At 34.0% G+C, this 12,337-nt stretch overlaps 1 protein-coding gene across 4 annotated transcripts in view; it reads right to left on the bottom strand.

Annotated features, from left to right (window-relative positions):
- NAA16 (N(alpha)-acetyltransferase 16, NatA auxiliary subunit) overlaps positions 1-12,337 on the bottom strand; it is a 64,088-nt gene that overhangs the window by 29,495 nt on the left and 22,256 nt on the right. For 2 of the 4 annotated variants that reach the window (XR_001876888.1, XM_017827802.1), the window contains exons 6-9: positions 9,287-9,440; positions 7,695-7,814; positions 5,488-5,583; positions 2,007-2,113 (exon numbers count right to left, since the gene is read on the bottom strand). Coding sequence is in view for 3 of the 4 variants with exons in the window: in XM_017827802.1 (XP_017683291.1) it covers positions 2,007-2,113; positions 5,488-5,583; positions 7,695-7,814; positions 9,287-9,440 (477 nt within the window). In the remaining variant the exon portion in view is untranslated. Of the gene's footprint in view, positions 1-2,006; positions 2,114-5,487; positions 5,584-6,558; positions 6,588-7,694; positions 7,815-9,286; positions 9,441-12,337 lie in introns of all 4 variants that reach the window. The other 2 variants (XM_017827804.1, XM_017827803.1) reach the window with 2 other exon arrangements.

Raw genomic sequence — 12,337 nt, 5'->3', positions numbered from 1 at the left:
AGTTTCAAAAGGTTCTTCTGTTACACTATAATTATCTGCAAACCCAACCAAGTAAAGTGTAAAAGACAATCTGTGTTGGTAACAGAAGAATGTAAAATATAATAAAAATGCTTTTGCAGAAGCTAGCAGCACAAACAAATCCAAGCCCGTTTGGAAACGGTGATGGTCCTGATTTTAATTACTTTTTAGGATGAAGCTGGCAGTTTTGAACAGCACTGATTTGTTACAATGAAGATAACTAGCAGAAAGGCACCCTTCTGTATAAGTCTACCCCAAAATATGGTAGCCCTCATCTTTTTAATCCATCATGTCAAAAAACAGATAAGTGCTAAAAAGCTTATCACATGTCAAATGAATGTATATGTATTTTTCAATTTCTAGATTTTTCATATTTCAAATAGTAGAAGTAAAACTTTAGATAGAAGTACAGTCAATGCTGTGCAATAGTCTCAGCATATCACAATTAAAAAAATATCAATTCCATTTCAAATGTTTACATTGAAAAGTGTGTATTAGCAATAGGCACTGCAGAAAAGCTTGTAATACCCGTGTGTCCTGGATTCAGCTGGGATAGAGGTAATTTTCTCCTTAGTAGCCAGTACAGTGCTGTGTTTTGGATTTAGAATGAGAATAACATTGACAGTACACTGATGTTTTAGTTGTTGCTAAGCTGTGCTTACTCCAAGCCAAGGATCGTTCTGGTTCCTGTGTTCTGTGAGCCAGAAGGAGCACAAGAAGCCAAAACAGAACATGGTCAGGACAGGTGACCTGAACTAGCCAAAAGGATATTCCATACCACAGAACATCTTGTCCAGTATATAAAGTAGGGAGAGATGGCTGAGAGCTGCCAACACTGCTCAGGGATGGGCTGGGCATTGGTCAATGAATGGAAAGCAACTGTATTGTGCATCACTTATTTCTCTTCAATTTTATTCTTCCCTCTCCCCTTTTAATTACAATTATTATTATCATTGGTGTTATTATAGTTTGGTTTGATTCAACATTAACCTGTTCCTATTTCAACCCATCAGGTTTACTTGTTTCTGATCCTGTTCTCCACCAGGCAGAGGTGGAGTGAGCAGGAGGCTGCATAGTACTTAAGTTGCCAGCTGGGGTTAAACCACAAGAACATGATACCAGAATTTACTAAAATTACATCAACCATGGAGAGAAAGTAGAGATTACAGAAGTGAATTGAAAATTTCCTGCTAGGACAACTAGCAAAGAAACTGTTAGAAAGAAGAATAAAGAAACTGTTAGAAAGAAGAATAATCAGTCCAAATAAAGCAGCATGCACTGCTTGTTGTAAAGCCGCATCATGTATTAAGAGTTTTTCCAGATACAAAATCCTCTTCTCACCTAGTCATGAATGGTTTAGAATACCCAGAGTTTTATTGTTTACAGCAAAGATAGCAATATCTGAAGACACTGATCTCTATTTTATTTTCTACACATTTTAGTAACATGCTTTAGTTTGAAAATTTATTTTCACTACACCTTACCGTCAAGTTTAAAAGGAAGAACTACATTAAACAATAGTTCTAATGTGACACAATTTTGCCAAAACTGTGAGAGTTCAGAAGTACAGAGATTATACACTGACGTTTCAGCTAAAGACCGAAATAAGAAACAAGCCTTTGTGGTAAATACTAATGTATTAGTGCAATTTAGAAATGTACGTAGAACAACAGCCACCTGCGTTATATTTTAAAATCATTACTTCTGGTGACATCATAAACCATAAGTTGAAAGAATCCTGTAACACTTGCACTTAAAGTACACAAAGCTAATGATCATCTTTGATTTTTCAAGAAAATTCAGTGCATTCTGCACCAATTTAACTTCAAGCATTTGACATCAAGTGACCACTCACATATGACAAAATAGCACATTAAGGAGAAAAACGTTCAACTGTATTTGGTAAGTTACAGGAAAAGCTACACAAAAACTCTTTGTCTATTAGAAATTTAATATAGAATACTTCATTAAAACCAAATAAATTTTACCTTTTCTGGATTGTAATATAAAGATTTCAAAGTGGTAAACAAGGGTGGGCAGCCTTTACTGAAGTTAACCCTCAGGAACTTATCCGTTAGTTCTCTAAATTTTTCACCTAGAAACAAAAGTGTGTTTGGTTATATGTCAGTGATTGCAAGTGTTATATAAATATACGCACTAACTGCTGTGCAACTCTGGATAACAGAGTAACTGAGAAACTGCAATTAAGGGTTTTAAACTTTCCTGTTCTTTAATAAGACACAAATATACTCCAGACTTTAAAGAAAAAAAAAAAACAGAGCAAAATGCTTTAACTGCTAGTGTTTACATGTTTAGGAGTGTGCTGGCAGACATGGTAAGAGTCCTCAAACCTCTAAAGTCTATTAAAAAGAGAAAATATTAAGTGCTGGCTACCAAGAATGTAGCAAGGGTTACTTAAACAAACGTTGGAAAAAACTATAGTGTTAAGAATAACAACGGAGATCTTGTAAAAGCTTGTAAAATTCCATCATTGGAATTTTTTATGATTAAGTTAGACAAATGTGTTAGGAGTAATACTTGCAGTATGTGCCATCTTTCTGAGAAATGCTGCTTAAAAAAAAAAAAAAAAAAAAGGCAGGACTTCAAAAAAAAGACATCCCGCCAGGAAAATAGGTGGATTTCATGTTCTTATCCCTATGACGAAAAGTGATTCTTTTCAGTTGTTGTTGTTTTGTTTGGAAGTTTGTTGTTGTTGTTTGGCATTTTTTAAATTGGTACTTTTTATTGACTTTGCTTTGCATAGGGATGAAGTTGCTACACTTCAGTGCCTATTCAGTTGTGAACTTCTCTAACTCTTTAAACAAGGAAGCAGTACACTTCACATAATGCTAACATACACACATAAAACTGACATATAAAACTGTTGAAATAAACTTCAATCCATTAAGAACACAATAAAAATGTGATTTACAGATTGTTTTATAGATATGCAGAAAATACAGACACTACTGCTTTGTATGTAACATTCTTAAGTACTTCCACCACTACTTAATTGTCCTACACTTACTGTTATCAGCACTGTTGCTGATAAACACTGAGACTAATAAAAATAACTCATGTTTTCACCTCGCTGTACTAAAATAAACTGCTGTATATAGAAACTCTTACTACCTGTGGATGGGGATCCATAACTGGACTGTAAGCACATGCTTTATTACAGATAGATTAATTAAAACATATCTTCTCACACTACAGAAACTCCCCTATGTAACAAAAAAAAATAAAATCTCAGTTTCTCCAGTTGAATTCTTCTAATTTATTTTCTTGCTGGAAGAATTACAATTCAGAATTTGGGAAAGCAAGATTCAACCTTTCATTAAGTACCTATTTATTTACAGAAAACAGAACAGCTTTAAAACAAAATCTGAAAAAAAAAAAAAAAAAAAGCACAGAGCTGGGCACCCACCTATAACAAGAAGCCAAGCTCACGATTTAGTCTCTAAGGGACAGACCTGACCACAGCAGCATAAACAAATCTATAACTGCATGGCCACACGCACACTTGATCAGTCTGAAAATTGATTGTAACAGCCTTCCTCCATAAAGGTGGTTTCCAGTCGGATCAAGGAGCAGATTCGTATCAAATTCAAGGTTAGTAAGATGGCAATGGCAAGGTCTGGGCAAGGACTGACCTTTTAATATAAGCCTGCACTTTAGACTATTTTAATTCTTTAACGTAAATTAAATCTGAATCAAACAGAGATGGTTGCAGCTGGTTGGTGACCACACTGGAGCAGCAACCACATTTAGCTAGAAATTCTATTGTCTTGAAAATTGGAAATATTTTTCTGCAAACAAGTTTATTTCTACACCTTCATATTCTCACTATTAACTTTCACCTACAGAAATTCTTATCTCCTGTACTTATAAATATAGGAGATCATTTACTAAATAGATTAATTTCTACAGGGTCAAAAACAGTCTTATACATTCATGCCTGATACAAGCTTAATCAGTAAGTTAACAGAAACAAGTTTTAACTTAGGAAAATTCTTATTTGTTATGAAATGCTACAGAAAGTAGCCAAGAGACTTTTTTTGATCAATCTAGTAATAATTTTGCTTTCATTTAGCCTATTGCTACAGCATGAGCAACTAATCCTTGTTACTATACATATTCCTACTTAAATTAATATTAGCTGTGACACTACACTATTAGATACAAGGTAACCTAGGGCAAAACAGTGAAATGAAGTCAACAGTAAAATGCACTATTAATAAAAATATAAGAAAGCATTTTGCAGGCTATTTCCTTATTTGCTATGTGTTATCATAACAATCCTATTACAAGAGAAAACCAATTACTGTCACCTAGCTTTTCAAATCTAGCTCAAATGCCTTAAAATCAGCCCTCGTATCTTCAAAGAAACTGAAGTATATAGGATTATAAAAGGCACAAGTGGTAACTTTTCACGAAGCAGTTAAAATCTTGTGTTTTACACAGGAAATCTGTATGCATGTTCAGACTCATGAGTAACAACAGGGAAGTAGAGTAGCTGTATTCTGTAACATTTAAAGGTACCAACAAATGCAGTGCTCAGTAAACGAGCTAAATTAAAAACTAACCTCTAAAGAATGAGCAGGTATGTTGGGAACTTGCAGCTGTACACAAATTTCTTGGCATTTGAAATCTAGCTTATATACTTTATATTTCTTTCCTAAAGTCTTCTACTGGAGTTTCAGCAGTTAGACAGCTACATCTTAAGTGTATATTTTTATGGTGTTGACCATTTCACTTAGTCTCCTTCCTTCTATTTCGGAAGACCATACCTTTCCATTTTAAAAAGTATATATATATTTTCCTTCCAGAACTGAGGATATTCGTGCACTGTATTTCAAAGCAACTTTTGAAAGGACTGAGTCACTGAAAGAACTTAACTATAAAATTAAATAATTTGAGCTGCATAATACTGCAGATCCACTTTTTTTTTCCCTATTCTTATTAAATTATCAACACAGATAGTTTTCATTGTAGAATTAAGTTCTAATGGCTCTACAGCAAAGTAGAGTACAGTAAGTGTACATCTGAACACCAAAACTATGTGTATTAAAGATACAGTAGTGGGTATGTATATATATACACTTACACTTTTAATTCAAGTGTACTATACCCTCTACCTTTTAACTTGTGAGTCTTAACTTGTATGATGCAGAAAAATTATGTACAAGATTTCCTAAAATCTACATACAATTCTGTACTGTAGTTTTATCGATACAAAGTTACATAACTCATATCATCATATTCGAGTGTATGACATTTTTCTATCAATGCCTAAACCATAAAAAAATAGTCTTTTCCAAGAGAAATGCATACATCTGATTTGTGTACACGTTCAAGTAAGTATTAAATGCACAAGAAGGTATTAAATGCACATTAAACAGGCCTGATGAAAATTTCAGAAAAAAAATAGGAAAAAAACTATTACAGAACAGATATGCAACTTGTTACCTGAAACAAAGTTTAAAGGTAATCTTCTAGGTGAAACTGCTCTGGGATGTCTTTTACTAACTTCTTCATAAATCTGAAGCCTCTCTTCTAAAGTGCCTATTATCAGCAAATATAATAGATATAAGTAACAGACATAAAAACCTATTCTTTCAAATGTCTTTAAGTGTTGAGAATTTAAGTGTTGAGAATTAATTTAGCTAGAGTCCATATTTGGTTTGGGTTTGAAACAATTTAAACATTTTTTTTTTCCAGTTAATCACAAACATTACTGTATAAAACTGTACTGAGAACACACTGTATACACAATACAAAACTACCAGCATTAAATCACTCTACGGATAAACTACAAACAGGACCATTACCTTGCACATTCAAACACACAGCACTGAGTTTGGTTTCTTTCAGTTACGTGGTGTGCAGACCCATTCACACAGTGTACAACATTCATAGCTTCAATTAATGTTTTTTCACTATGCATCCATTTCAGACGTACTTAAAGCATTCAGAGAAATATATTGCACTTTAAATCTTAGGTAAACAAACAGTGTACTATACAAGCATGCCTCTGTTATAGGTCCTCTGGTGACAGCAAAACCAGGGTACAATACTGCCAGTGTAAGTACCAAGCACCAGAACTCTTTATATCTTAATGTTTAAAAAAAGTAAAGCTACTTAAAGATTTTCTTCCCACTCCTCCCCTTTCCCCCATAATATGCTTTGGAGCTCCAATGTGGTTAGAACTTAAATAAAACTAATCTGTTGCTTTAAAATGCCACTTTCATGTAATTAAGATCAGTTTTGCTTAAATATTAAATTCATCAAGCAATTTAAAACTGAATGTACAGATTAAGACTACAATACATATATAATAATAAATACCTGTTTTCCTTTCATAAGAAAAACAATTTATCTTGTCACTGAGCTCAGATGTTGGGGAAGAGGGGGGAATCTATTACCCAGTGTCTCCAAGAGATGTAGAATTATAAAAGTTACACGAAAATAATGTTTGGATTGGAACTAAAGCATATAAAAGCCCTAATTGAAGTCACAAGTTGGAGCTCCAGAACTTACCATGGGGGAGGAAATAGTCCTAAGACCACCTAAAAAATAAAGTTGCATTATTAGTTTTATAGAATTAGTACCATTTTAGTCTACATAGGATAGTAATATGTAAAAAACTACTGGACTGGTTCTTTGTTAAAAACTACATTCTTTCATCAACACATTTATTCTATCAGACAGAATAATCAAGTTCCTGAGTAATTTATTTTCTGAGACACTAATCATGGAATTCAACTCTATGGATATACTAGGAAAACCATTCAAAGGGCAAGACTACACTCTGCATATGTGTAACAAATGCAATGTTTCACATTACTCAATTACCAGTCATATTCCCAGACTTCTTGAGACCCAACTGTTAAACTTTCTAGAAGAAAGCTGGTTGAGAATCTAATGCAGCTAAAATATCTACAAATAATATAACTGTGGGCTTATGATTTATGATGTCATCAGAATAACTCCAATAAATTTTCACTAATTAGTCAAAAATTAAATACAAAGAAACTATTCCTGTATAAAGGTAAACATTCAGAAAGTTATCACTGCAAAACACTTAGTATGGTACAAATAGTTGCAACACTGTAATTTTTTAAAATGAGCTGTTTTCCTGGAAAGACACAACAGCAATAATGTGAACTGGCACCGGAGTAAAAAAGGTTTAAACACATTTATCACCTTTACCCCCAAAGGAATTTTTTTTTCAGATGGTCTATCTTTAAAAGACCATTTAGAAATAAGTATTTGAATATTTCTCTACATGCCCCTAGAAAGAAGTAACACCTAAACAATAGCAATTTTATGTTGTGTATATGATAGTAGTCTGACAATCAGCTACTAGACAGGAATTAATTGCCATTTGGTTTCCAAGTTCACGTGTGGCAAGGAAAGGCTCTTCATGCAAGCACTTTAGCAAATGCCACTCTTAACTCCAAGAAGATAAATACTTGCTGAGGTATTTTCATGCATACAGGTTTCTCAGTGAACATTTTAAAAATGAACACACTGTGTTCATTCCGATATTCAAGATCGGAAGGTACATAATTTTCTCACAAGTACAACTTTCTAATCTAAAGCAGTAACATAATCAAACAGGAGTATATCCTATATCATATGTATTTTTATTGTATCTGTGTAGCTAAACTTACTAGGTTGTAGGGCCTTTTCCAAGCCTTCATAATAATACCAGTTTTCTGCATTACGCTCAATTAACTCTTTGTATACTTCACCAGCTTCTTTCAGTCTTCCCAACTTCAGTAACATCTCTCCTAAAAGCAACACAGTAAAGAGCTATGAATAACATGAGAAAACACTTGCAAGTAAAGAATAGAATACTAGAAATACTAGAAAATTAGGCTTAATCATACACAGGTACTTAAAAAGAGGCTTTATTTTTCCAAAGGTATTTACTGTATGTTACAAGTGTTAATTGAAGCTATCACACAGAGCTCAGAGCTTGGAACATTCACCACCTGTGAAAAATATTACTTGAAGATGTGTATCTGAGTATTTAAAATAGTTACTGGGATTATCAAAAGAATAAGAAACTCTTCCTTCTAGGACTCCAACACATGACTATATCAGTTTCTACCAGGCTGTTTACCTAAGTGCATCTGTATTTTTCACACCAACTAACCAGTTTTTAACCAATTAAATCACACTGGTTTGCTAATAAGTAAATGGTTCTATCAGATCTAGCTTCCATGAAATTAATTTTCTCTACAGCAGCTCATACTGCACTGTGTTTTTATATTTGTGACTAGATGCTGGTAACGCACCAGTGTTTTCACTATTGCTAAGCTGTACTTGTAGACCATCAAGGTTTTGTCTTTTTACCTCCACTCTGCCACTCAGCAAGTAGGCCAGGATGGACAATAAGCTGGGAGTGTACATAACCTGGACAGCTGACCCAAACTGGTCAAAAAGATATTTTATGCTTTATAGTATTAAAAACTGAGGGGAAAGAGTGGGCAGGTGGCCACTGCTTGGAGACTAGCTCAGCAGTCTAAGTAATTGCCTTTCCATCAGTTAAGGGTCTGAGGTTGATTTTTTTTCTTTCATCTTTCCATCACTTAACATATCTTGATTTCAATGCATGAGTTTTCTTGCCTTTGTTCTTCCTATTCCCTCTCCTGACTCAACAAGGCAGGCTGGGGAAAGTGAATGAGCAGCTGTATGGGGCTTAGCCACTGGCCAGGGTCAACCCACCACAACTGTGCAAGCAAGGAGTAGTTGAAGAACATGTGCCACTACTTGCACATATTCAGAACTAGTTAGTAGTACTTCAAATCCACAAAAAACCTGTGAGTTATTTTTAACCAAAAAAAGTCAGCTTCAGTATTCACTTAGATAGGGCAATAAAAATAAGTGCATCAAAAAAGCTTAAAAAGGAAACAAGAATTCGATACTTCAGTCAAAAAAGAAAGAAAAATAATCAGTGTTTGTACTTCAAACAGTATTCTTTATGAAATTCTTTTTCATAAGATTAAAACTGGGTTATAATAGTCCTGATTTATGGAAAGCTATTCTAGTATGTACCAATATAATAATCTCTGAGATCACTTCTACTCCTGTGTCATCCCAAGTTAAACGACCTGGTGCCACTTTCTCTACAGTAAGTGTTCCAAATATATTAAAGATTTCACATGTTTTTGCTTTTTTCTTTTACTGATTTATCATATCTGAAAGCCATTAGCAATAATTTACAACAAAATTGGTTGAGGGAAGAATAATGACTTACCTTTTATTTCTTCTACTATTAATTTATCACATATTTGCTTTTCATATGTCTCTATATGTTCTAAAGACTCCTGAAAAAGATCTGCCTCTCTCATCACTTGATTTTGATATAAAATCAATTCACTATATTCATAATCTATTTTATTAGGAGGAACCTGAAGGAAAAAAAAACAACATATGTTAGTTAGCATTTACCTGTACCTCACACTGTATGCAATATCACAGAACAAAATTTAGGCTATGGAATGGATCAGGTCTACTTATATACCCATCTAAACATTCAAAATGTAAAACTCCCATTATTCACAATCAAATCAGATTCACTCAGGATATCCCCTGTTAGAGAACAGTTCAGAAGAAATCCTTTATTTCTCTTTTCTCTATCACTATGGTAAGCTAATCAAAAACTGAAATCTTAGAAATTTTATTGAATTTTATGAGAGAAAGCAAAGATCTTCACAGTATTTTCTTTCTGAAGGACTCCACAACAATTTTTACTTAAGTTCTACAGCACGCAGCTGGGATATCACAGTATTATTTTCAGCATACCAAAATTCTGGATCAAACTATTTCTGAAAGCAATGAACCATCCAAACAGTGTCCACAGCTTGACAACGGGAATTTTTCAGATCAGAAATTTACATTACTGCTCTCTAACCAAGTGTTCTCTGTACTACACTTCAATCCCCCAGAAACTACAGTGCACAAGCATGCAGAGTGTTTTCAAGCAACAGATAATTATTTTGATGCCTACTCTCGGTTGCATACCTAGGACTTTCTACAGGCTATAGTTAAACCAGTGGCTCATTCACCTTGCAGTGATACAACAGACAATGAAGCAGGGTGACAAAGTCATTCGTTTCAGGGATCAACTCCTTAAAATGTATTTAGGCAATGAAAAGTCTTGCCAGAGTTATAATATTTTTTTCATACTAAATGCTCTTCACTAATATACTCAAAAACTACCCCAACAGTAAGTAAATTGCAAGAATTTCAGAGATCTCCAGACAATGCCCAGCAGGTCAATACAACAGCTTACTGTATGAATGGTACTGTGTCAATAGAAATTGCAGGAGGAGACAGTTTTCATCTAACATGATTTTTTATATAAAAAATAAGTAAGAAGCTGCTGAGTCTGACAAACATTAATGATATTCTTTCTCACAATACTACATACTTTGTTTCTTCCTGAGTAAGCAGCACACTTTGAAGTCACATTGGTCATGAACAGTTTACTATTACTTTTCTGTTCCCCAGTCTCTACAGAGCCAAGTAATTTAATAAACAAAAACAAAACAAAACAAAAAAAGCCAAAACATTAAACTGGCTGAAAGGAACTAATTAAGGATAGTGTCCTAAACCATTACTTCCAGCCCTTCCCTAAGCATAAATTCATTTTATAGGATTTAATATTTTTGATTACATGCTTTTCAAATTTTGAGAGGCAACTTTACAGTACTGGGCATTTTTAGAAATATTTGCTTTTACATACAAATGTTCTGAAAGACAGCATAACTAAATAAAATATTGTAAAGATGTCTACATCTGACAACGAACATGGGTTTGGAGGCTGAAAATAACATAATTCAAGTACTTCCTTTTTAGAAGCTAATACAGTATAGCAAGTGATAGCTATTGGAATAAGACTATACCTTGCACATACTAGTGAGTGGGTAGCATGAAGTTCTACCTACTTCTTAAAGTGTATCTCCTCTATCTACAGCTCCATTTCTGTTTCCACCTTTGCTCAATTTTTATCTATATTACCCACTGGAAATCACTAAAAAACATTTTTACTGTGAAAGCATTTTTAACTGCTTCACAGAACTGGCACATGGAACAGGGATTAAGCATTTAAGCATGTCTTCTTGCTTACACTTACTGCAATGCCACGGAACTAAAGCACCAATTTAGTTATTTCGCCTTCACTTCCCCCCTGAAAATATCATTTCCTCCAATACAATACACATATCTAAGTTCTGCATTTCACAAGCAGCACAGCTTTTTGGCATATCATGAATTGGTTTTAGCCTTCAAAACACAGATAATCCAAAAAACATATATATATACAAGACACAAGAAGCAGTTTTAAATTGACCTCCCTCATAGCTGTTTTGGCTCAGCAGGATTAATAAAAAGATGAAATATAAAAAAAAAAAAAAATCAAATTACCTCCTTCTTACATACAGAGCAAATCTACCAGGAAGATACTAGACTTACTGTTGCTTCATTTAAAAAGCTATTTTTAAAAGTAATTTTAAGAAAAGCCTGGTTTTGAAGAAATTTTAAAATCTCATCAGGTTAATGACAGCTTAAATGTGTAATTCATCAGAAGGCAAGCAGCTAATAACCCCAGTACTTACTCTGAATAATCAGATTGTCTTATAAAGATTAAGATATTCTATAAAGACTTTTGTCCACGTCATTGTTATTGCTGCACAACACAGCTTTACTCCTCCATCCCCCTGGAAGAGTTATGATTTTTGCACAGATGTCCAATTTGAACTTCTGCCATTTCAGAATAAATTTCTTCCTCTCCTCCTGGACCAAAGAAGAATCAACTTTACAACTGTAGATGCCCTAACATAGCTGTCACTGAAAGAATGTGACAAGATGCAGCCAAAACATACCTAAGAGCAGACCCCCAAAACTCCAGAGGTTTTCTGTCCATATCTGTATTTGTGGGCCTGATGCAGAAATTAGGAATAAAATAAAAATTAAGAATAAAAATTTTGTTCTGGAAAAGAAGAAAGGAAAAATGGGACATACAACAGTAAAACAAATTTCATAGTTGTTTTACACCTTGGTTCCCAAAATTTAAATTCTGAAGTGACTCTTAAGTCATTTAATTTACCTTGGGACAGCACAAGCTGTTACACTTCCTGCAGTGATATCTGTCTTCAACCTCATAACCCTTTTTTGTGCATCTGGCCAACTTACAGCTTTCAGATGACAGGCAACATTGATACTAAGAGACAGAAAATTCACCATTTCCAGTGATAACTCAGCCACTAGAACAAAATTGTCCACGATAAAAAGCAATTTATCACTT

Source organism: Lepidothrix coronata, unplaced genomic scaffold, assembly GCF_001604755.1.
Source record: "Lepidothrix coronata isolate B3197 unplaced genomic scaffold, Lepidothrix_coronata-1.0 Scaffold143, whole genome shotgun sequence".
In the NCBI taxonomy this organism is placed as follows: Eukaryota; Metazoa; Chordata; class Aves; order Passeriformes; family Pipridae; genus Lepidothrix; species Lepidothrix coronata.
The sequence above is the reverse complement of the archived record's forward strand: the minus strand, read 5'-3'. Positions and strand labels throughout refer to the sequence as shown.